Source organism: Pavona decussata, unplaced genomic scaffold, assembly GCF_977016875.1.
Source record: "Pavona decussata unplaced genomic scaffold, jaPavDecu1.1 SCAFFOLD_737, whole genome shotgun sequence".
NCBI lineage: Eukaryota > Metazoa > Cnidaria > Anthozoa > Scleractinia > Agariciidae > Pavona > Pavona decussata.
This window is the reverse complement of record NW_028145908.1, coordinates 140001-166516: the sequence shown is the minus strand read 5'-3', so window position 1 is coordinate 166516 and position 26516 is coordinate 140001. Positions and strand designations below refer to the sequence as shown.

Sequence of the window (26516 nt, the reverse complement as noted above, 5' to 3'; positions counted from 1 at the left end):
TCCTCCCAATAAGATTCATATAATGCTAACGTCTTCTTTGATTTTGTAATTCGTATCTTTTTATATGTTAACCCAACCACAATAAACAACTTTCTCGTAATGTATTGTATACTAATTCATTCTTTTCCTGTTTATATAAGGCTAACACGTTATCAATTTCCTTGAAAATAGATAATATTTTTTACTTATTATGTACATCCGCCAAATTGTGTCTACATAGCTTGAATAATAAATTATCAATATGGTATTACCTATTGTAAATTGACTTCCTCTTTATCTTATACATGTTCTCATGAAAATCGATGAAGCCGTTATCATACAATAATAAATAATAATAAATATGGTTTATTTAAATTACACTTAATAGCATATAAAATGAAATACAATGTGTTTACAATTAATAAGATAATATATTACAATTGTTCGTAGGGACTGGGATTACAAGAAGTCAATATAAAAAGCTATTTACAATTCCATTTACTATAAGATGCTAAGGAAATAATGAATTAATAATCATATGTGATTCTACGATGTTTTCGCCATTGCAGGAAAAAAACTCATTACGAAACGATTTGTTCTATACTTGAAATGGCTATAACTGGCATTGTTCCTAAGATTGTAGGAGTGGCACTCAAAACGCATGCTAGGGAGCAGGCAGTGCAGCTGGCAGTCCGGGTTATCCTTAATTTTCTGCCAAACTCTCTGACACAGGTGCACACGACGATCCTTTCAGCTGGTTATGTTGGCTTGGGCGATAGCAAGAGGGTACTCAAGGCCGGGGAACGCTATCCGCAAGGCCCTCTTCTGAATAGCTTCTAATTGATCGATTAGGAAGCGCGGGAGGGAAGTAGCCCATACAACTGATGAATACTCCAGAATGGAGCGGCTAGCGCTAAGTAGACGGTGATTAGGTCCACGGGGGGTAGCCCAGCACGCTTCAAGACCCAGAGGATATGTAAGCGTTTGGAAGCTTTAGAAACAATTTCGTTAATGTTATCATTCCATTTCAAGGTGTCGGACAATGTCAGGCCAAGCACTTTGTAAGATTTCACTGACTCCAAGGGCAAGTTGTTAATGGAGATCACCGGAGGAGCGGGCTTGGTACTGAGAGGACATATTGTCATGATCTTGCATTTTTTAGGGTCTACACATAACATCTCACAATACCACAACTTCTGCAAACTTTCAATCCTCTGTCGGTCACAATATCACTGTTATTGCAGCATGCCAACTTTTTTTGTTTTTTGTGGTTTGTTAATCTCAACTTCGTCACAAAACGGGCAAGTAACAAATTCTGAATCCCTCAATGCGAGATGGACGTCATTATCATACATCATTCTATACTATTATTCAAGATGATATACATTAATATGCTAGAGAAAAAAAATTGTTCCTTGACCCTGTCATTTTGTATCAAACAAAAAGGCTTAAATATCAGCTTTTGATTCCGTCTCAGAATCTTTGTCAAGCGGTGTAGGACGTTTTGTCACATGATTAAGTTGATAAAGTATCACATGACAAAATGTCCCGGTAGATCGCAAGGAGCTCATATCCAACGTCGCGATTCAATGTCGGAGCCTGACTGACCGAAGGTGTTTCATTTCGGTTTCTTGATCGTGGTATTTTTAATGGTTTCCCTTTAAATACCATAGAACGTGTAAATGATACATCAGCCACTTCATAGGGAAACCCCCCAAGGTTTAAACATTCTACAGGATACACAAGAACTTCACAAAATTATTCATGATCAAGTTTCACTGAAACATTTCACAATTGTGAAGCGAAAATGTGAAGTTTGTGATTGGCTAAAAAATCACGCGACTTGAAAACAATAGCAATTTGATGACCCATTTTAAAAGGGAAATCACCAAACAACCATCTGCTCATATGCTAATTCTTAGAAAGAACAAAAGGCTTTCTCAGAATTAGTCACACGACATGAAACCAGAAGATTATACCAAGGCCGTCGAGTTGGGCCCTCGCTCGGCGAAAAATGCTTTTAAAATAGTTTTTACGGTTGATTTTTTAGCCTCTTTATGAAAAATGTCCTCGTACGCAATGTTTACGGACATTATAAAATCTGAAATAAATTTTTCGAGCAAACTTTACTTCAAATGTTTACAATAAATTCACGCAACTGTCATATCACTAGCAATAGCAATTTGATGACTAAATCGAAAGGGAAACCCCTTAACAACTTCCTGTCTAATATGCTAATTCTTAGAAAAACAAAAGGCTTTCCCAGAATTTAGCCATGCGACTCAAGCCTTCGCTCGGCGAAAAAGTGCTTGTAAAATTGATTTTACGGTTGCTTTATAAAAATGCTATTAGAGCCCCCATGCACCGGTTGTGGTTAAATGAGTTTTTATGTGTCGTTAAGTTGGGCCTCCGCTTAGTAAACTAATGCTTGTAAAATTGATTTTACGACCGTTTTTGTAATAGTTGGGCCATGAGTCAGCCTAAAATTAGTTGTAAAAAAGCACTTAGACCTACATACACCAGTTGTGACCATGATATTATAAAATGCGCTCGTACCCCCAAAGTTGTATACTACTTGCACACACCTCAGATAACTAACACAAACACACACCCAGATAACTTACATGTTGAGTTTTATCCAGCTCAACTAGCTTCTCTCCTTCGTAATATTGTTTGTTTTTAATATTCCATAATGGCAAGAAACGTCTCTCAGTATTTAACAATCCTTTAAGCTTAATATCTCCGAGTCAGCGCTTCATATTAAAATTAATTCCTAAGACGTAATACATTCGTATTGAGAAACGACCCCTTATACTGAATTGAAAAGAAGATATGAAAAAACTTTACCTTTATGGCGCACATTATAACGTCAACTATAAATTTGCGATTAACAAGCAAGGATGTCTTGTTTAAATTTAAGGGCGCTTTTGACGGCAGCCTTTTTACGCGGAATGCTCTGAGGGCAGACCGTGTCTAAAATTCGTCTCTCTCTCTCTCTCTCTCTCTCTCTCTCTCTCTCTCTCTCTCTCTCTCTCTCTCTCTCTCTCTCTCTCTCTCTCTCTCTCTCTCTCTCTCTCTCTCTCTCTCTCTCTCTCTCTCTCTCTCTCTCTCTCTCTCTCTCTCTCTCTCTCTCTCTCTCTCTCTCTCTCTCTCTCTCTCTCTCTCTCTCTCTCTCTCTCTCTCTCTCTCTCTCTCTCTCTCTCTCTCTCTCGTCCCTACCTGCGTGATGTCAAATCATCATTGATTTATCCATTAAACCTAGATTAATTCTGCACTCTCCTTGTGGCGGCCATATTGTTTACATGTCTTAGACTCAACTATGCCGTTTTCAAAAAGAAAATTAACCCTTTTGAAGAGGAAAATTGAAAAAAATAACTTCTAAGAAGTACTCGACAGTGGAAATTGGAGAGTTCTTGGCGAAGGAATCATGCTTTCTCTGACAGTTGTAAAACCACGATGCGAGGAAGAAAGGTCATTGATAGGCTAGAACGGACTGCGAATCGCTTTGTCAAATTGATACGTAAACGCTACTGGAAATCCACTTGACAAAAAGATTAAAGGTTTGAATGCCAAGTTTTACTGAAAGTTTTCATTTAGGAAAGGTTTTTGCCTGTTTTTCTTCCTGTTTTTGTTTTGTAATCTTACACCGAAAGCAATTTCCGGTATGATCTCGAATAATGTAATGCAATAGATAAATAGTAAATATAGATCCTGTATGATCCTGTATGATCTCGAGAACCGTAACGCAATATTTAGATTGCGAGGGGAGGATAGCTTTAAAAATCTGCAAAGCGTACAATAAAAAAAACTCAGGCACAGCACCAGGCGTAAATGCCAGTATAGGCATCTTGTTGATTCGGATTTTGACCACGTTTGGTTGAATAGGGTGAGGCTGGACATGAATTAACTAAAGTTGTCATGAGTAAAATGGAGTTGGAAGCCCTAGCGAAGTCCTATTCACATTTTTGACATATTCATATCGGTCTTTCAACCAATTTAGCTTCTTGTATGTTTGTAGCAGGTTAACATGATCATTTAAAGAATTTGGATGGTTTGCAATCGACAACAAGGTCGTCCGAAATAGGTTAGGAAAAATTTTAGTCTGAAATCGTTTAACGCGCGGCGAGCGAGATTTTAAAATTTTCCATCATTTGCCGGTATATTGTCAAATATAAAGTATTTTTTAGTCCATCTCTTATTCAGCTTGTGTGTTATGTACGAAAATAATTATTCACCTCACTGTCGGTAAAAGCGATGGATATTTACCTCGCCGCTTCGCGGATACGTATATACCCATCAGTATTCACGTCCAGTTTGGTGAATAATTGTTAATTGTTTGTCAGTAAAAGACGCCTGACTGTCTCTGTGTGTTAACCATAAGCAAACTGTAAGGCTCTATCTGAAATCAATTAGGGCGAATTATCGAAGCAACCAATCGCAGCTAGTGAAAGGAGTTACATGCAAAATGCAGGTGCAGCCTTAATTTGCAAGTGAAAGAAGCATTAGTGTTCCGGTGTCTTAACTATAAGCGAACTGTTAGCTACGGGTTAAACACATTCTGTATTTTGGATTGTTTGAAGCTACACAAACGGTGCCCATTCTAGCAAAGGTACGTTTCGAAATCAGTTATTGACGGCCGAGTTTAAATAATGAATTAAGGGTTTCCATTAACAAGAGAAATATTAATGTATGTAGTACGGTAAAAGTCATGGCGGTTTAGTACCAGAAAAACAAGACGAAAAAAGGTTCAGCGAGAATAATTTCCCACTCAATTCGCCATTGACTTATTGAGGATATCATAACATGAGGTGTGATATTAAAATATCAGAGTACTTTATCAGAGCATGCTTAAAGGCAAGGAAAACAAAAAGGCCGAGGGAGAATGATTTGAATCTGCTCATTGACATATTGGAAATATTATAATAGACATTTCGTATTCAAACTAGAAACTGATACTAGAAAAGGAAAAAATGTTTCCTTTGCTAAAAAAACACGATTTCGTTTAAGATTTCCGTCTTAGTAATGATGCAAGATCTTTATCGCAGAAAGGACATCTATTTGTAATTGCAGTTTACTTGTATAACCTTCTACAAAAGGAAAGCAAGGTTCAGGGTTAATAATTTGGCTTGCTGCTGATCATTGGCATATTGGGAATATAAACTGACATTTTGTATCTAAATTTGAAGCTAACATTCAGAAAAGGGAAAAACTGTTTTCTTTACCAAATAGCAAAATGATTTCCTTTAAGATTCCTTTCTCGTTTATGGTTTAGAGTTTTTAATGGAAAAAGATAGCACTATAAAAGGAAAACAAGTTTGAGGGAGAATATATATAATTTGCCTAGCATCTGCTTGTTGACATATAGGGAATATTGTTGGACATTTTGTGTCAAATAAAAACGATACTAATTATTTCTTTTCAGAGAGAATCATGCTTACGGTTTGAATACACCTTTGATAAAAATGTAAAATAAAGTCAACTGAACTATTTTGACGACTTGCATCAAAATCTAATCCTTCAACTGGAGAAAAAAGGCGCTATAAAATTTAATAACAGTATTACTTTTTATCACAAATTTAACGCGGTCATTTTTATCCTTTGCACCATACATGGAAAGTTTTAATATCTTCTTTTTAATTCGTCACGTGCGGTCCTTTTTCATTACGAACGCATTAAGAATTTTAATATAAAAGCGCTGAGTTATTGAGATCAAATGACCGAAATATTGTCCAAAACTCGACAATTCCTGAAGCCATGTAGACCTAAAAAGCTAAATATCCATACCCTTCGGCTAAACACACTTATAGCAAAAATACTCCTATAGCTTACGTAGGAGAGTCGAATTTTGAAGTCCGCCCCTACCCCCCCCCCCCCCCCCTCGCCAGCTCAACTGGCTTCTTTCCCTCGTAATATTGTTTTTTTTTTTTTTTTTTTTTTTTTTTAATATTCCATAATGGCAAGAAACGTCTCTCAGAAATCGTCATGTTTAACAATCCTTTAAGCTTAACATCTCCGAGTCAGCGCTTTTGTATTAAAATTACTTGCAAATACGTAATACGTTCGTAATGAAAAACGAGCCCTCATGGTGTGCTGGAAAAAAAAAGTTTCGATGCATGACGCACAAAATAGCAACGTCTTCTATAAATTTGTGATTGACAAGGATAAGTCTTGTTTTTAAACTTTAAGGGCGGTTTTGACCGCGGCAGCCTACTTAGTTTGAAGAAGAGCATAGAATTTGATTACTTTTGGCTGAATAGAGTGAGGCTAGTCTGGAATTGATTTTAGTTGTCACGAGTAAAATGGAATTTAAAGCCCTTGCGAAGTCCTGCTCACATGTTTGACATATTCATATCGGTCGTTGAACCAATTTAGCTTCTTCTATGTTTGTAGCGGGTTAACATGATCATTTGGAGAATTTGGATGGTATGAAATGCACAACAAGGTCGTGTCTGAAATAGGTTAGGAAAAATTTTGGTCTGAAATTAGGCAAGAGTTTCAAGAAGCGCACTACTCCTTGGTGGCAAGATGCAGTTGTAGCCATTTTTATTTGTCAGTTAAAGACGCCTGACTGTCTCTGTGTCTTAACCATAAGCAAACTGTAAGGTTCTATATGAAAGCAATTAGAGCGAATTAACGAAGAAACCAATTGGAGCAAGTGAAAAGGGTTACATGCGAAATGCAGGTGCAGCCTTAATTTGCAAGTAAAAGAAGCATTAGTGTTCTGGTGTCTTAACCATAAGTGAACTGTTAGCTACGGGTTAAACAAATTCTGTATTTTGGATTGTTTGAAGTTACACAAACGGTGTCTATTCTAGCAAAGATATGTTTTGAAATCAGCTATTGACGGCCGAGTTTAAATAATGAATTGAGGGTTTCTAGTAACAAACAAAATATCCCTGTATGTAGTACGGTAAAATTCATGGCTGCTCAGTATCAGAAAAACACGAAGAAAAAAGGTTAAGCGAGGATAATTTCCCACACATTTAGTCATTTAGTCATTTAGTCATATCAGAGTATCTTATCAGAGTATGCCTAAAGACAACGAAAACAAAAAGGCCGAGGGAGAATGATTTGAGTCTGCTCATTGACATATTGGAAATTTTATAATGGATATTTCGTATTAAAATTAGAAACTGATACTAGAAAAGGAAACAAAATGTTTTCTTTGCCAAAAAACACGATTTCATTTAATATTTCCGTCTAATTAATGATGCTAGATCTTTATCGCAGGAATGACAGCTACTTGTAATTGTAGTTTGCTTATATAACCGTCTACAAAAAAATCTATGGGGAAACTATGCATTTTTCAGAGAACATAAAGCTCCAAACTGGATAAAAATGCCATACATTACCTTGTATTTTACTGTCTTTTAGAATAATTGTTGCTTAATTATCTCTAAAAATTGCGTGGTTACACCCAATTTCATTTTTGGATTTCAAAAACCCTTGCTAGGATCTTTCCCCGCATAGTCATAAACTGCACAAAAATCCTTTTTTATTAGTGGGCACCGTTCTTAGGGTATTTGCCTGTTCTTCTTTGCAGGTTTTCCATTCTTTGTCAAGTAATACCAATGTTGTGATAATCAGTGTTTATCAAGGATGGACGAATGGTTTCTTAAAGCCCTTATTTTACACGTTTCCTTACTGTGGATAAGAGGAGGTAAGTGTCAAACCGATTATTCTCGTGGAATAAAATCAGAGTATACATGATATTACCATTTAAATTATTGTAAGTAAATTAGTAAACACAGATAATACGCAGATTTGTTAAACTACTGAGGATAGTACAAAAAATGAAACCTAGGGAGAGAAGGATGGGTAAAGCTAGCAAAGAGAGACCGCAACTGACCTTTGAGCAACGCTGTCACACTATAAAACCGAACGAAGGAACTTGACAAGATAAAAACTACAAAGCCAAACCACTAAATTAAAAGACTGGATAAGTCCTTAATGTCAAACGACTTTGTGTCATAAGATGTAAAGTATTGTGATGTGATGTAATATGATTATTGATAAGACATTATATCGACGACAAATGGTTGATCACATTGCTGTGTCTGGGATTATTTGGTAATATGCTTCTATTGCACTCCTACGATACGACATAAGATGTCCACAATAATCTTATAATCCAACAAGTACGAGTGTGGTAGTTGTTTTGATAAAAACAACAAGGAAATATAAAAGGGATATTGACCACGCGTGGAGTGAAGTAGATTGAATGATCATGTAGTCATGGAAAACTAGAAATAATAGTTTATCTTCAGGATCTAGTTTTACAAAGGCCAAACATCCTCAAGACCGGCCTTTTTTTTTCCTCTCCCTCAATTTTTTTTCAAGTTAGAAAGCTATGACAATGAGACTTGAGGAGCGATGATACGTCCAAAGGTGATTCCTTTCAGGTCCGCAACGAGATGAGATGCCGTTGTAATGACATCATGATTCTCAAACGGAGCCCATATTTGATTAGCCTTCTTGGATTTCTGGATTTCCCCAATACTTCAGGAGAGCGCCGAAATTGAACGAAAAGTAATCAGAACACGGTCTGTCAAAATTGGTTGCCATGGCAATATTAAAGTTAATGAACAGTAACGGAAGACATCAAAACTGTTACCAAAAAATATTCCTGAAAAAGTCCTGAGTATCCAGGTCGTTTGGTCAAAAGGCTGTTCAGGGTTCCAAGTCACAGCGAGCAGATTCAACCCCTCCCCTCCTCTAGTCTAGATATGATTAAAGGAAGTAAACAATTATGGAGGTCGCAAAATTTTGATTTACAGAAACACGGTAAAATTTTTTATTAGTACCCGTAAACAGGAAATTTTTATCGGATCGCGTGGTGGCCTAAGTAATAAATTTTTGGCCTTCAATCAATAATTCTTGAACGAAACAATACATTTTTAAAATATTCACAAACATTAGCGAAAAATAGAGCTGGTAAATTAGGAAACTACGCGAAACTTTGTGTTCCAAAGACTTTAAGGTTACCATATGCCTTCAGAGGTGTCTTCAGAGGTGTATCGCGTCCAAGCGATGTAGCGCGTCCGGTTTAAACTGTAGATACCTGAATCCTGATATCAAATTAAAGCTTATAGAGCTAGCAATCAAACTAAACCAAGAATTTTGAATTTAAAATGAATTGCCGAATTTTTAACGCTGTTTTCTCAAGTCAATTTTTTCACTTGGAGGAGCCTTTTGAAAGAGCTATAACTGAAAAGGAATTTGTTCGTTTGCCTTCAAATTTGGACAGTATAGTGGTTTAACATATAAACAACAAAAACGTTTCTGCGAATTTTTTCTTTCGAAATATTTTTTTATCAAGAGCGATTTTTGTACGATCACTCCACATTTTTTTCATCCTATTTCGAAACTGCTCTATAACTTGTCATTGCGATTGAATATTGCAAAACGGAGACACGTTTTTTTAGCGCTTTGGGTCCGGAAACTGAGGAGCAAATTAAATTAGCGAAAAACAAAATTTGCTTTGACTTGTAGCTTTAAAAAGGTAATTCGGACGCTCGCATTTAGAGGTCGTGAAACATTCGACAATTCATTTTATTTCAAAATTCTTGGTATAGTTCGATAGCCAGCTCTATAAGCTTTAATTTGATATAGGGGTTTAGGTATCTACAGTTTAAACTGGACGCGCTACATAGCTTAAACGCATGACACCACTGAAGGTATTGGGTAACCTTAAGTTTTAAACAGAACAATGTGAAGGCCGCTAAATTAATATAAAATAACAAGTACCATAAAGAAAATCTATAGAAAGAGCTTCTGGAATATTCGAGAACGTTTTTGGGGCCTGTGGAAAAATCCAGTAAAGTCCGTGAGTGATGTTAGGATGTAAAATTACTTATTGTCATCTCAAAACTCGGAACGTAATATGATTACGTAATTTCAAAAAATAGCTTTGTGGAAAACTATAAGAAAAGATAACGAAACAGTTTTACTGTCGCTATTACTGTCGTTATATTGTTCGCTGTTATTGTCGTCATTTAAGAATAGTGAAAAGTTAGAGCTTTTAGCGGATCGCAAAAAACCTTGTAATCAGAGGGTCGTGGTAATAAAGCAAGAAAAGTAAAAAAGATCGTACGGTTATCTGGAAAACATCTGGTAGCTGAGCGAAGATTCTCAACAGAACTGAACCAACATGATGAGGAAAACGACAAAGGAGGCGAAAAGGAAAAGGATAGCCATGCACTGGACAATTCCAGAGAGATTCTAAGGCAGTCGAAATCGAGAAGCAAAGCAGCATTTACACGAGCTAGGGACACACTCCTACAACTACCTGATGGGGACTTACGAGGTGGTCGGCGAATGTGTGGAGAAGGGAAGCGACCTGATGAATGATTAGACCACGTGATGGCAGATATGACTGGTTATCAGATAAATACGAACAACGAAAAGAAACACCACCAACGTCAAGAAACTAACCCAAGAAATGGAAAGAATCGAGGAAGAATTCAGCCAAACTCACAATGTAGCGACGGAATATTTGGAAAGTCAACGAGACGAATCATCTAGTGTCGTATTTTGTGCTTCCCAGAGATTTAAAGACTTACACATCGAAGAGGGAAAGGCTCGAGAGCGTGCCAAGAGATTAGAAGCTAAGTTTTTTAGTGAAGAACTAGCAATTGAAGCGGAGAAGGAAAGGGTCGAAGACGAGTTTGCCCAAAAAATAAGATAGCTGGAGCCTCGTCACGAAAAGATAAAGAGATTACAGATCGCCAAGGAAAACGTCAAAGAAAACCAGTTAGCTCTGGAGACAGATCAGCGAGGAGCTCGACCTAGAAGCAGAATCAGACGATAAGAAGACTCGGAAAACACCGTCAAGCACCAACCACAGCCCGAGGGTCCACTAAGCAAAGCATCAGCGCCCATTTTTTTTTTTCAAGCCCGTATCAACAAAGCAACTGCGGTACCCGAACACAAGCTAATGTAGCTCCTACAGTACTTATCAGGCGAAGCGTTAAGGGTTATTGAGAATTTGGATCATTCCACCTCTGCTTACCTCTGCAAGTATGGAGGAAGAAGAGGACAGATCGCAGGAACTTAGGGATTTTAAGCCAATCCGTGTCGGTAGCGCCAAAGATACAGAGAAGTTGGCTGATATCCAAGACATCGAAGTTATCAACCTTAAAGAGGCTGGCCAACATAAGTAGTTGGGCAATGGATCGCTCTATGATAAGCTACAGAGATGACCGAATCAATGCTAGCACAGTACCATCAACGGATTTTTGAACACAAGAAACCACAGTGCGTAGAAGGATTACGACAATGGGTTATACAGGAAGCAGAATTCCAGACAGTACAAGCTGAGACGCTTCGAGGGATATGGAGCAATTGCAGCACCCCGAAGAGAAATCAAACGTTTTCTTGGCAAGACCAGTTCACTCGCGGGGAATCCAAACCAGTGGCCTAGGAAGAGCCACCGTACATGCAAAGTCTGTGGAAATAACCACCCATTTGGTGCGACGAGTTTTAAAGTATAACCGTTGAAAAGAGGTGGCGGAAAGCGGCTCAACAACGTTGTTGCTATAGATGCCAAGGAGAGACCCAACACGGAATATCGTTCCCACAGTTCCGATTTTTTGGTTTGTAGAGACGCACAACAGTCGTACTACATTGTAAAAGAAAGGAGAGGCCGGTGATTGCAAGGAACGGCAACAGGAGTGACAGCTACAATCTTCAGCCCTTAAACGTCAATCGGGATGAAACTAAAGTAGCTCCAGTAGAAAATATTACGGAGGGGGAGTCCACACAGGTCTTACCGGAAACATCGAACACAACAGCAATTGACATGAAAGAAACTGGACGCAAATATGTTGCAACGAGGAAAGTAACAGCAGTAATGAAAAATGGCGCAGGACAAGTGGTCGTTAATCGTTACTGGACGATGCTAGCAGTAAGACATACATCAACAGTTAAATTAGGACTTCAACTGGAGAACCGTAGAGTAACAGTTAACTTTCTAAATGGTCGAACCTACAGCTTCGAGACAAAAGTCTTCCAACTAAATCTTAAAAGCTTAGATGGAAAGATAGAGGTAAAGATAGCAGCTTTCCCTGCAGAACGCGTTTCATAGAACATTGAAGCAATCAACTTTGCAAAATACGAGAAAAAGTTGGAGCATCTAAAGGGTATTACTTTACCTTAGATCACGACCAATCATCGACATTTTTGTCGGTATCAATCCAAGGGGGGTGTTGTATGAAAACCAGTAAAAACGGTTGCACGGTTAACGGCCTTCGGATGGACACGATCGGCGATCCAAATAGCGCTGATGAGGGACGCTATCGAACAAGTTTCACTCACACTTATTTTATACGTGCCGACGATAAGAGCAGCAACTAAATTGCAAACTCCAAAAGGTGTTGGAGATAGAATTGCCAAGTCACAGCTTGGAGACTCCAAATGAGAAATTCGCGCTCGAGAAACTTAAGCTGTCTATCAAATTTTAGAGCGGGCGTTACGAAGTCGTAGTTCCTTGGAAAGACGACCGGTCAGTGTTACCGGACAACTAAGAGACAGCCCTAAGACGCTTGAGAAGAACAGAGAAACGCATTATCAGGGAGGCAGAAGAAAGTTAGCGTAAGGAAGATGCAAAAAACAGAGAAAAGCCCATTGAGTCCTGTTGCCTACCACACTTATCTGTTAAGAGGCCGGACGAAGCAACGACGGAGACGAGCATTGTTTCTCATGCATCAGCAAAGTGCAAGGGGATCTCTTTAAGCGATGTCGTACACCAGGGATCTAAGTTGAGACGAGAGCTTTTCAGCGTTTTGATACGGTTTCACCAGCAAGCGATAGCGTTAGTCTGTGGCATAGCAAAGGTGTTTCTCGGCATAAATCTTACGCCAGAAGATAGCTAGTATAATGGACTTTTATGGAGAGCGCTTGACCAAACCAAGGTACTAGATGAATATGAATTTAAATGAATGACATTCGGAATAAACTCGTCGCAGTTTCAATTGCAGTTCGTCGTACAAGAACATGCGAAGAAATATCAATAAAAATTTTCCACTGGCTGCGGTTACATGGACGATAGCATGGATTCAGTTTCAGACGATAAGACAACTATAGACTTGTACAAAAAAAACTTTCAACGCTGTGGAAGAGTGCGGGTATGCACGCACGTGAATGGCTGTCTAATTCAGAAGAATTGTTGTGGGAGATACCAGCAGCGAAAAGTGGATCTAGATAACGGCGAGCTGCCCTCTGTTCAGAAGCTCGGAGTATCATGGGTAAAGAAGGAAAACATGTTCGTCTTCCGAGTGCATCCACCTCGAGATGTGTACAGATGTTAGACCTAATAAAGCGCGAGAAGAATAACCACATGTTTCGCGCCTTTGGGATTTTGGACGCCGTATACCATTCGTGTAAAGACTTTGTTCCAAGAAATCTGGATCACGGGCAACGACTAGTAAGGAGTCCCTTCAGTTGTAACAAGAAAAGGAGGCCATTCGGTGGTTCAACAATGAACTAGATCATTTAGTGAAAATTATGATCGTGGTGTCTACAGCCGGTAGACAGGAATGTGAAGTCCGCGAGTCTGCACGCACTCGTGGATGCTTCATCGAATGTGTATGGAGCGGTCGAGTATTAAAGACATGAGCACAGTGATGGAACTGTTTCGGTCCATCTATTGGCTTCTAAATCAACAGTTGCACCACTTACAGCCACAAGTATTCTTAGCTTAGACATGATGGGCGCCAATCTAGGATTCAGACTAAGTGCATCGAAATCGAAAGCATTGAAGATTGCAACTAGCAAAATCACGTCTTGGTCGAATAGCATGAACGTGTTATGGTAGACACATCGCCGAACCAACCAGGACATTTAAGCCGTTTGCTGTAAACAGAATTGGAGAAATACAGTCTCATACAAGTCCTCGACTGTGGAGGCATTTTTCTACTGACGATAATTCAGCTGATAGTCTCACAAGAGTCTTATTAGTCGAGGAGTTAGCTAGCAAGGACACCCGGTGGTACGGACCTTTTTGTATTTACAGGGGAAAAATATAGGAATGGGCAATAGATCAAATCATGAAACAGCAACGAAAGAGGTCAGGAAACAGGCACGCCTACAGGCTGACTGCAGCATAAAAGGGACAACGATGTTGGCTATCCAAAACTATGCTACGTAGCGGCTTCAAACGAGACACTTTTCTACCTGGATTAATCTCGTCAGAACACTGGCCTGGGTTTATCGCCTCGTGCACAATTGTGTAAGTTTACGACGAGAGAAACGCATTAAGAGTGGGCTGACTATCAACGACATCGAGGACGCGCACATTCAAAGTAATGAAGTCAGCACAAGCGGAATCATTTGGAGAAGAGTACTCATAATTGACGAGGGATAAAACACTTCCAGGTGGTAAGAGGTTACTCGCGCTAAAACCAAGAATTGATAAAGATGGATTTATGTGATCTGGTTTTCGTCTAGACAATGCTGAGTATTTACCACATGACGTTAAGTACCCTATCATCTTACCATAAAAGACGAGAGAACTGAGTAACCAAGCTGATCATGGGACATTATCATGGAAAAAGAGAATCACACCTCAAATATTGCTAATGTTGTCCTCTCTCGTTTTTGGTTAATTCAGAGGCGAGAAGAAATCCGAGATTGTGGAGCTTAGTGCTATGAATATCGTAAGAGAAAAGCCAAACTGTCGCAACAAATCACAGCGGCTCACCCAAGAATTAGGCTTTAGACTCCACTTCTTTCGTTTGGTCGTACGTTAGTAGATTTGAAGGGCCTTTCATAACATTTCAGGGAAGAGGACAACAAATAGCTAAGGTATAACTTTGTCTGTTTACATGTATAACCACCAGAGCGGTACATTTTAAAATGGCAATTGCACTGGACAACGTTTTCTTCCTTAACCTATTTTAGGGTTAGCGAATCGCAGAGGATTGCCGAAAGAACTGAATTCAGACAATGTGACTCATTTCGGGAGAGCAAATCTACAACTAGAAGAACTTGTTGTAGACAAGTTAGACGAAAACAAGATTAGAGTAACAACAGCCGACAAAGAAGTACAATGGCATTTCAATCCCCCTTTGACTCCACACCTTGGCGGTGTACACGGGTCTAAGATAAAGGCGTCCAAACGAGCTATATATGGGATGTTTGGGAACACTGATGTGACGGACGAAGAACTGATAAAGGCCTTCACTGGAGCAGAAGCCCTGATAAACTCACAACTTTTAACACATCAGTCAGCGAATCCTGCAGATGAGGTTACGTTAACACCAAATCATTTTCTACATGGGAAAGTCGGAAATAAGTCCTAAAAGGCAATGGAGACGCGTTCAAGAGTTAGGCCGACTCTTTTTTTACACTTTTATTTGTGAGGTGTGCGATACAAAACGACACTAAAATACTTTAACACTAGTTTTCTTACGATAAGCCTACTTACAATATTACATAACAATACTGACGTATATGTAAGCAGTAATATTACTTAATATTATTTATAGTATTACTTAAATAGAAGAAAGATCCTCGCAGTTATTAAAGGAACCTATGCAGTTGCGAAAAGAAATCCAGAAATAATTCATGCTTGAACAGGATTAGAACCCATGACCACTGCGATGCCGGTGGAGTTCTCTAGCAACTGAGCTATCAAGCCAACTGGGAGATGGTCAAATTGTGAGTTCGTGATATACCCGTGAAGCGTGAATAAATTGATAGGAATATATGAAACATAGTTATTTATTTTCGCAACTCCTTAGGTTGTGTTGGTGTCACGAAATTCGACCAATCAGAATGCGTTATTTGATCAGTAGTCTTCACGCCCAAGAACATCAGTCTGGAGAGTTCAGCCTGTTGAAATTTTGTCATTAACGAAGTCTGTGACATTTTTTCCCGGTTAAAAGTCGTTTCAAAGTTAGAGGAACAAATTGGCTTAACGCTGGTTAGGTTACTTTTAAGCTGAAGCATTTGTTCGCGTTTGTAGCGATTTCAAAGGTGACGACCTCGCGCCTGCCGCCATGTTGTTTTGGTCGTTGATTTACTGCATTTCTTGAGGCTAAAGCTTCTTACCCTTGCTTGGTTTGGCCAATACTTTTGCATGTTAAGCTAGCTTATACTTTCTACTTTAGAATTTTTGGGTCTACCCTGATCTACCCCTTATGGTTTTCGCGTTGGAAGCCGTTGAACTAATAAAGAATCTATGGAGAGATCGTGTAAACAAAGTAGCTTAACTTCCGGGAAACCGACCGGGAAAAGCCAACGGGCGAATGCTTTTACTCTCCAACAAATCCAGGAAGGAAATGTAGATCTCTTTCACCCTGAGATAAAAAAAGCAAACTAAAAATGAGCGAAAGCAATGAAAAATACACTGCGAGCAGTCGTACTTTTTCCCTTAGATCACGCTCTCAAACTGACAGTAAAATCATGCAAATTACAAAATTGTGACTCGCGGCACGCGGCCTCACCGCTCGCTAAATCCATCGCGCGTCGCAGAACTTAGGAGAAAGAAGTTCAAATGTGTGTTTCATATATTTATATTGATATAATCCTACAAAAATGTAGCCTTGAATTCCGTCGACCCCTCGGGTCACAAATGTTTGGAAGTCTGGAACAGATTCTAAAAAAGTTGTTATTGCTCCGCAATTAAATACAGGCGGTATTCTGACAAGTGTCATGGATAAGTTTGGAAGTACACCACCTTGACAAACTGGCATGGTTTACAAGATTTCTATATTTATTGTCTTTCTAAATTGATTCTTAACAGCTACTTTGACTCCGTGGACAAACCCACCAACTACAAACAGACCAGCGTCCCCGACACCGAGTCAAGCAACAGGTAAGATATCACTTGTGTTTTTTGAAGTATATATAACTAGATTTAGGTTTTCAAATTGTAACGTTACATTTTTCGACAACTTTCACATACAAACTGCGCGACGATAAGTAATTGAAGATTTAATGGAGCCAGCCATTACAATTCAGTTTAAAAAAATACCATTTCACTGAAAAACAGGTTTTGCATTAATGTAGTTTGAAGCACGTTTCTTAACAAGAAACAATACAATACTTCCTTTGAAAAACCCACAGACAACACAAAGACCACCAGTCACTATTTCCTTCTACTAAACTGACTACAGGTGACTGAATTTTTTTCTTCTCTTAATTCTTTCCTTCCCGAGAAGAGACGGCGGGACGCGTGCGCGGCCGACCATATTCGTGACGTAAATTCAAAATTAAATTTATGCGGCTCAACTTGTCACCTTAAATAACATCCGACGGCAATCCCATGCTAAATTAGATCGACAAACAGAAGCGAGAAAGCGACCAAAACTCTGAAGATTGAAAGTATAATTTCGGGCGATTGCTGAGTTTCTTCTAGCCCGACAGGTGATAAAACTGCTATGAACACTGCGGGTTCTACCCTCTCCGGGTGTCTGCTTTGTGGTACAGAGCAAATTAGGTAATCGTCAAAAGATAACTAGTTTAAAAGGCAAAGGTCAAGATGTCGCTCGAAGAGTAGCCAATGCTTTGGATTTCGAGCTTAATAGCGTCGACTTCGAACGATTCTTGTGCAACGTACGATCGATCGCTGTCACAAAAACATCAAACTTCATGGAAAATGTCCAGAGGAGGTGAGAGTTGCGACGAATAAAATCAAGAATAGTTTTGATTCTTTAAACCTGCTTCTACGTGGCGTGAGGTGTGATTCTTATATTTCACCGCGCAATGTTGTGCCAACCAAGACCGCTTGTCATTTAACAAATGCGAGACCAAAGATGCCCGTTTAAGAGTTTGAAATTACAACTAACTATAAAGAATAGGAGCAACATGTAAAAATGGAACGGACAGACCTCCGCGACTCACGCTGTGTCCATTGTATTGATAAAAACGTTTACATTTTGGTTTTACAAGCATGTCCTCAAGCGTTTTTTGCTTCGCTATAAGAGATTTTTCTTTTCATTCTGAGCCATTTGGATTAGCTTCTCTATCCCATTGTGTACGCTAGCACTGTGGCATTTGCTAATTGGTCTATTGGCTCGGATTATTCTGCGGTGACCCCTACAGATTACAAAAAGTTGAGTTGATCCTATATCAGCGACATTAAGGGCGAAATAGCGACAGCTATGGATTGAAAGTTCGACCGGCTTGAGGAATCAAAAACCATCGGCGCTGCTTGGAAAATTAGAGACTCTCCCGTTCCAGCCGGTTGTATATTACAAGAATACATCTTGCATGTTAACCAACGTTTTTCAATGATTCCCATCGCACAGCCTTGAGATCTTCAATCTTAGACTGTTCAATAACACGATCGTATACTATCCTCATCCACCACGTAGAAATTAAATCTCTCAAAGCTAATTTATGTTGCCTGCCCGATTCAGGCAGGTCTACTTGTTTCTCATAAGTCAAAATTAACAACGCCAAAGGTCACGCGTCCAGCTGTCTCCTCGAGGAAGAGCGTGGGCTCATTTCGTGAACAATGGCTGGGAATCGAACCTAACTTCACAAACGTTTTGAGATATTCCAAACATTATCAGAAAGTGGGTGTTCTCCTTTGAAAAAAATTGGAACTACTAGAAAATACTGAAAAAAAAATGTACTGGTCATTGAGAGGCCCTCGATGAGTTTTGGACGCACATAGACGAAATAACTAGCCTAAATTTGCGTGGTCGCCCCTGATTGCTTCTGATGCTGAGGATTATAAAACATTCGTTTGTATTTGTCAACAACCACCGTATTCAAATTGTGTATCGATCTGCAATTAAATACCAGGCGATTTTCTGACAGGCATAATGGATCAGTTTGGAAGTTTCTTTTCTTTCGACCCCAGAACCGAAGTTTTATTTCAATGTACTAATGTGTGAGCGCCTTGTGGCTGCCTCTTTATTAGCCCCGTTAAATTTTACTTTTTTACCCTTTTTATAAGGATTATCTGACATTTTTAACTACAGTGCATTGAAGCTTCGAAGATGATTTGTTACTCGCGAAACTTGCATTGAACGAGTACTTGACGTCATCCCTGAATAAAATCGAAGCCCTATTCCCGAACAGTGGGGTTCTGATAGCTGGCGATTTTAATAAATTCGACTTCAAAACGTCAGCCAAATGTTACAAGCTCGAACCAATCATCAAGATGCCGACACGGGGTAGAAATACTCTGGATCAGATATACACGAACTTAAAGGAATACTACAAGCCTCCAATGAGTGGTCCGGCCTTTGGTCTCTCTGACCACTTAACTATTACGGTCCTGCCCAAAGCTCGCAAGAAATCCAAAGCCCAGAGTAAGATCATCAAAACGCGCGACAGAAGACCTAGGAACGTGGCTAGTCTTGGTCGTTATCTGCTCGAGTTCCCATGGGACACTGTACTGAGTCAAAATGAGTCATGCGATGATAAGCTGGCTGCTGTCAGGCAGATCATCAATTATGGTCTTGACACAATTATGCCTGTGCGATCAGTAAAAGTTCACCAAACAGACAGACCCTGGATAAATGCTAATCTAATACGACTTGTTCAGAAAAGACAGCAAGCCTTCACATCTGGTGACACGTTCCTATTCAAATTGCTTAGGAACAAAGTAGATCGTGAAAGGAAAAGGTGTAGGGCGATTTATTATGACAGCAAGGTGTATGACTTAGAGGACACGCGCCCCCGCGATTGGTGGCGTGAAGTTAAACAGCTCTGTGGAAATGGTGACAGTGCACGGAAAGATATAAGGTCCATCTTAAGAATACACATGGACTGCACTGACCGAGACCTCGCTGATAAAATCAACGATGCTTTTGTCGGTTTTATCCTTGAATACAATCCACTATCCGATGACGTCATGGTCTTATGCGAAGATGACGAGCCTATTCAAGTGACAGTCGATTCTGTAGCAGCACGCCTAAGCAAGCTAAGTGCGTCTAGAGCAGGAGGGCCTGACAACCTGCCAAACTGGGTGCTAAAGGAGTTTTCTGATAAACTAGCCCCAGCTTTAACCAAGGTGTTAAATCAATCATTCCGAGAATCTAAAGTACCACATATATGGAAACTAGCGGATGTTCCACCTGTTCCCAAGGGTGCGTCTATTGAAGACTTTAACAAAGACCTGACACCCATATCCTTAATATCTACATTGTCTAAAGTCGCGGAGGGGTATATCATCGACCGAGCTCTCAAACCCTTGATGCTCGAGTGTATGGATCCTAACCAGTTTGGTTTTATTCCTGATTCAAGCACTACAGTTGCACTCATCTCCATGCTACATCACTGGTCTGAAGCCACTGACGGAACTGGTGCACATGTTTGAGTAGCACTCCTGGACTACAAGAAAGCTCTTGATCTTGTAGACCACAATTTCTTGATCGCCAAGCTCTATAGCCTGGGAGTAAAACCTTCTGTTGTCAACTGGGTGGCGGACTTTTTACGAAGCAGATATCAACGTGTAAAGCTGAAATCTGATTGCTTCTCGGATTTCAAACCAGTCCCGGCTGGAATTCGACAGGGAACCCGGATTGCCCCATGGCCCTTTTTGGCTATGATCAACGACCTCACATCGAGCAATGCCCTCTCTTCTATGTGAAAATTCGCTGACGATACCACGGTCTCGGAAATTGTCCCCAAGTGTGGTGCTTCAGTGCTCCAAGATACAGTACATGATGTTCTTCGATGGTCTAACGGCAACAGATTCAAACTGAACTCACTTAAGTGTAAGGAACTCAGAATAGACTTTCGAAGGAAAAATAACTCAGACACTGTTTCCCTTGAGGCCAATGGTAATGCTTTTGAAATTGTGAAATCAGCTACGATATTAGGTATTACTGTAAGGAGTGACCTTAAATGGATCGATCATGTAAATATATAATATTACTATGAAGGCATCCCGACAAATTTACTTGCTTAAGCAACTTAAGCGAGCTGGCATAGACCGTAAGTCGCTAATTCTTTTTTATTGTGCATGCATACGTTCCGTTCTGGAATATGCATGTCAGGCCTTCCATACTGATTTGCCAGCCTATCTGTCCGACCAAATAGAGAGAGTTCAGAAAAGAGTCTTAAGGATCCTATTCCCAGAGGTTTCGTATAGCAAGGCCCTGGAAGGGGCGGGTTTGAAAGCACTCTTCCATAGACGTGAGAAATTATGCAGCAATCTGTTTAAACAAATAGTAGAGAGTGACCAGCATAAACTAGCTAGCCTGCTGCCCGCGCACAATGACAGTAGGAGATATAATTTTAGGACAAGGCGTATGTTTTCAATCCTGAATGTGAAAACAAAGAGGTTTGGAGACACTTTTATGATGCACTTTACAAGTAAACAGCAATTGTAATTAATGTAGTTTGGATTTTTATATTTTGAAATTTTAAACATGATGTATGTAACGCAAGTAATTCAGCTTATAGCTGCAAATTGTGCTTTTTTTAATAAACGATTTATCTATTCGCCCATCATTGTTAATATAGTACTGTCACATTAGGTAGATATTAAGGTGCAGGGGATCTCAGCAGGCTCTACTGAGCGTTTCACGGGAGATCCCAAATAAAAGTGTCGTTACTGTTACTGTTGAAGTGTACCACCTTGACTAACTGGCTTACAAGTTGTCTCTATTTATTTCTTTTTCTCACTTGATTCTTAACAGCCAGTTTGACTTCGTCGACAAACCTCTCGACCACAAACATACCGACACCAAGTCAAGCACCAGGTAATAGATGACTTGTGTTCTTGAAGTATATATTACCAGTGTTAGGTTTTAATCGAACGTTACACTTGTGACAATTGCCCCATACAAATTGCGCGACTTTAAGGAATTGAGAATTAGGGATCTTACTATTACCGGTCAGTTTAAAAATGCACCAATTCAGTTATAAACAGGTTGACCTAGGTCTTCATTAATTACGTAGCTTATAACACACTCCTTAAAATGAAACGTGAAGTAATATTTTTTTAAGCCTGGTGAACAAATGAGAATGATGTATTGTTTAGTAGTGACAAAAGCTAACTCGGAAAAAGAAATTCCGATTGCTCTTATCAGGTGTCGAACCTAAGACCTTACGATTACTAGTTCGAATGCTCTACCACTGCCTGGTGAGCAAATGAGTATGATGTATTATTTAGTATTAATAGAGGTAAACTCGGAAAAAGAAATTCCGAGTGTTCCTATCAAAGGTAAGACCTAAGACCTTCCGATTACTAGCTCAGATGGTCTCAGGCTTAAAAAAATATCACATCACATTTCCTTTCATTGCAAAAATGTCACTTATCGACATTTCATTCCTAGCAGTATGCAGGATGTTTGTCCCATGAACCTAGTTTGATGGCTTTAGCTTCCACGAGTCTCGTGTAGCTCAGTGGTAAAGCATCCGAACTAGTAATAGTAGGTTCGACTTCTGATTGCAGTTAGTTGCAGAGGTTGTAGTAAGGTTAGTAATTTGCAGGAAGGAAAAGCGTACCGCACGATACCTTCTTAAGGCGATGAACGTCCAGAGGCGAAGAAACGAAGAAAAAGATGGGTCGACTTAGTAAGACAGAGGCGTGCTTGATGGAAGTCATCGAAGACTTCAGTAATATGCTCGAAGCATTTTGTGACCGACGCTTTTGTATGTAATTACACATGCACAAAGGATTAAGGATCAAAGGATGAAGATTCGAATCAAATTAACAATAGAGAGACATTTCGAGAAGCATATAACTCAGTGGGGCGGCTCGCCAGTCGCGTGTAAAGAACGAGTAGGGTTAACAATTTAGTGGCTCGAAGTCTCGGTAGCTCGCCATTGGCGGTCAGGGTGTAAAGAGCGAGTAATGTCTATAATTTAGTAGCGCGACGGCTCAGCGGCATGTCAATCGCTGTCCAGAGTGTAAAAAACGGGCTAGAGCGAGACAGCTTCGGAATTACCGCTTTCCCAGCAATTTATACTTCCGTGATAGCAGAACGACCCTCGAGAGACCGACAATCTTACAATTCACAACAGTGCTAGCAACAACGTTCGCACATTTTTGTAACCAAACGACTCCACAATTTCTTCACTTGTATCTGAAGTACAGTAACGTTATGTAAGCGGATAAATGATTTAAGAAATACAAACGCTTAATCGTGTAAAGAAAGCATGCCAACACATGGAAAATATCAATAGGCACGACAAAAGCGCGAATAGAATTAATGTACACAATAGGTCCTTTAGAATACGGCCTTCACTTTCTCCTTGGTATCTCGTTGTCCTTTTTGCGTCCGCCAGTGGGTTGTTAGCATGAGCAACAGCTCCGTCATCGCTAGACTCACTAGAGGTTTGGGTATTCTCTGCGGTGATAGACGGGATAAATCCTAATCGGGTTCCATTCCGTCTCCAGCGATAAAACTGATTTCTTAGTTGCCTGAGTCAAAGTTCGTCTCCAAACGCGATGACGTGGATGACATTGTAAATTGTAGTAGAATTCTGATTGCTATAAAGCCCGAATCGTACGGGTTTTGCTACAGCAAACTTTGACAGTTCAAAAGTAAAGATAATTGACTAAAAATCGCTTGAGCATCGTCCTCGATTTTACGTCACAACTTGACTTACCCAGATCCCCTTTGCGCTATCGTGAACAATTCGGAACTCGACTTTAAGGGGGGGGATACAAAGGCGAAGATTTAACCAAAACAACAAAAACACTAAACACCAAAGGATAAAAATGTATTTTGTTATTTACTAGCGTTAGACTCGTAGTCCTTAGGAGAAAAATTAATGAACTGTACCAAAACAAGCATTTCTCTGCAAAACGCTCTATTCTTGATTTATAATTATAGTAAAGAACAAAAAACGTATCACAAAGCTTAGCTTTTATTTAAGCAGTGACACCGTATAAAGCTATACACTAATTAATTTATACCGTTATTTTGTGCTGATTTTTGCAGTTTAATATCTAAAAAATTAAAGTTGTAGTGAATGTTTTTTGGAATGTACTGAAAAAGGAAAGTAATCATGTTTAATTAAGAGTGCCTGACTGTAACTTTCGAGAATCGCTGGCCAAGCTTGAAAAATCGAAACTCTTGATAATCTGCTTGAAGTTTACTTTTGGGGAACTATCTTCGAAAATATTATTTGAATATTCTGGAAATTTATAGTTTTCGAGAATTTTGGAGAAAACGAAATTACGGGTTTTACCTCATTAATTATGCAAAAATCTCACGCAAAATTGGCCAAGTTCAATACGCTTGTGTTGAAACAGTACGCAACGCTCGAATACGACGTCGGTTTTAAATAAGAGTATAACTCACCTTCTTTCTATCAATGCGAACTATGTACACTTTTGTAGCACATTGGAGGGTTTTATGGCTCTTTGAAAAATTGACATTTTAAGGACTTCGCGATGACAAGAAAATTGAGTAAGTTTGAACGTTTAAAATGCATCTTGGTATGTCAAGTATCAAATCGAGAGGAACATTGTGATGAAGCTTGGGTGTTCGTCTTTAATAATTCGAAATAAAAAATCTGGGCAATCAATGCACGCGCTGACAAAAACCAAAGTTAGCGAGGCTTCGTTAACAAATTTGCATAAATTCGCAATTGTCGAGAAAATGCTATGTTGTGGCGACTCGGGGAAAACATTGACCCAAGCTATCCTGAGATGGTCATTTTATCTCACTTATTGCACTTGTTTGTTTCTCTTTCCTGTTTAAGAACGTGATGGGAAAGGTCTGGACAAAAAAAAAAAACACGCGACGGGAAAAGAAATATTCGCCAAATATTCGTTCTGGTGGGAAATTTGCATAATGCAAATCTGCCAATAAATCTTTCTGTAAAGGAATCTGATTGGGAAGGTTTCATTAAGAGACTATCATTTGACGGAAACACTCCATATAAAAGGAGTCAAACAACATTAATCTGATTTCAACAAATAATTGTTGAATCTCTAACGTTTTTAAATTAATAGTGCCAAACTGACACTCAGTATTGCGTTACCTGCGTCACATCAATAGCTGTCGCTTGTGCTGCGAAATTGCCATTTACAACAACTAGAATAAAGACCTTTATTTACTGGCATATACGCAGTTTTGACAAAAATAAAACTTTTACATGTCAAAAAGTCACGATTAAAAAATACACGGTTGTCAAATGAGTGCAAAAGTTAGACAGAGTCGACAGTGGATATTATTAATTAAATCAAGTTTGTTTACTGGAATGCTTTTTTAAATAGCTAGTCCAACCTGTTTTAGTGGCCTTCTAAACAATGATCACCCAGATGCAGGTCAGTAAACTGAAAAACGCTCTATTCGTGCTATTTGAAACTGTGTCTTCGCAAGCGACTGAAAAACAATGTCAGCCGGCACGTCATGCATTTTAACGTAATTACTGGTATGAAATATCACACATGCTTCAGAACCTGTGTGCCAATTTCCGTTTAACAAAATAATAACTCAGTTTCTAGCTACAGTCCTCATTGGCTGTAGGGCATGCATTTATCTTTGTTGAATGTCAACAACAGAAACACTGGTATCTCAGTGACACTGTATAGACGCAATGTCTACTGCATACATGTCAGGCTATGAACAACATCTACATGGTTGGGTTCGTGGATCACGATCAATGATCATCAAACATCCTGCAAAAGCAGGTTTTCACCATATCGAAACCTGAGACGAATGTTAAAAAACTAAAGTGCCGGGCTTTCTTCATCGCGTGTTAAAAATCCAGCTGTTTTGCTGTATGCACTGTCGATCCTCAATATGTTATTCCCACTCCCCGTTTTGTGGCTCGAAAACAACAATACAGCGACAAAAACCGCTATCGAAACTTGATTTTTTCATCTTAAACTACCCGAAAATGAATACAAGAAAGATATTATTTTGAGACTTCAGTTCTCCTTTAAGCCAAGTCCTAAGTCCGTAGTCCGCCTATTATACCTTGTTCAATCTTTTTTTACCCAGTCCGTGGTCCGCAGTCCTTCGCGCGCGTTTCCAATTTTATACTGACCGCGTTGTTTACGTTGCAATTTATTTCAAAGAATACTATTGCTAGTAATTAAGTTGTCAGATATCGTACAGGGTTTTTACAGGTGATTAGCTTTATCCCACATTACGTTTAAGAATGTCCTTTTGTAGTTTCGCTTCCCTGGTTGGTGGAGCTTGTGGTCCAAGTCCTGAAAATCCGACCGTGGAACAGTTTGTTGATTTGAAAGACTGCAATCGGGATGTGACAGCACATTTGAAGTTTTGTAAGATAATAACAAATGCCGAGGAAATCGATAACGAAAGAAAATTGTTATTCGCCCGTGCAGGTGAGTACTATTAAACGCAATGATCATTTTTCCCTGTGACTGACTTCCCTGTTACTCAGTGGAACTGATTGAAGCTTACCTATTGATTTTCAGGGATTTTTGTCGCCCAAGAATGCCAACAACATATGACAGTCTGCCCCAAAAAAAGGGATGCGTATGGTATTCGTTGGCGGACTGGTAAGACAAGATACTGTGTAACAACACAAGTTGCCGGCCATAAATCAGGGTTTAACCGGGGTGATCGAGGAATAGACAGCCAGCAATCATATTTTGTCTCTGAAGAAACTAGACTACTTGTTCCAGCTGGGTCACGTAAGTA

The 26516-nt window shown here is 39.4% G+C and overlaps 1 protein-coding gene and 1 pseudogene across 1 annotated transcript in view; both read left to right on the top strand.

Moving 5' to 3' along the window:
• The first annotated feature begins 4503 nt into the window (after positions 1 to 4503).
• Positions 4504 to 26516, top strand: part of LOC146448944 (CUB and peptidase domain-containing protein 2-like) — a 107631-nt gene continuing 85618 nt past the window's right edge. The window contains exons 1-4 of the mRNA XM_085102084.1: positions 4504 to 4588; positions 7523 to 7639; positions 16724 to 16795; positions 21582 to 21644. Coding sequence (XP_084958210.1) covers positions 7579 to 7639; positions 16724 to 16795; positions 21582 to 21644 — 196 coding nt within the window. The 5' untranslated portion in view covers positions 4504 to 4588; positions 7523 to 7578. The remainder of the gene's footprint in view (positions 4589 to 7522; positions 7640 to 16723; positions 16796 to 21581; positions 21645 to 26516) is intronic.
• LOC146448945 (uncharacterized) overlaps positions 26008 to 26516 on the top strand; it is an 81709-nt pseudogene continuing 81200 nt past the window's right edge.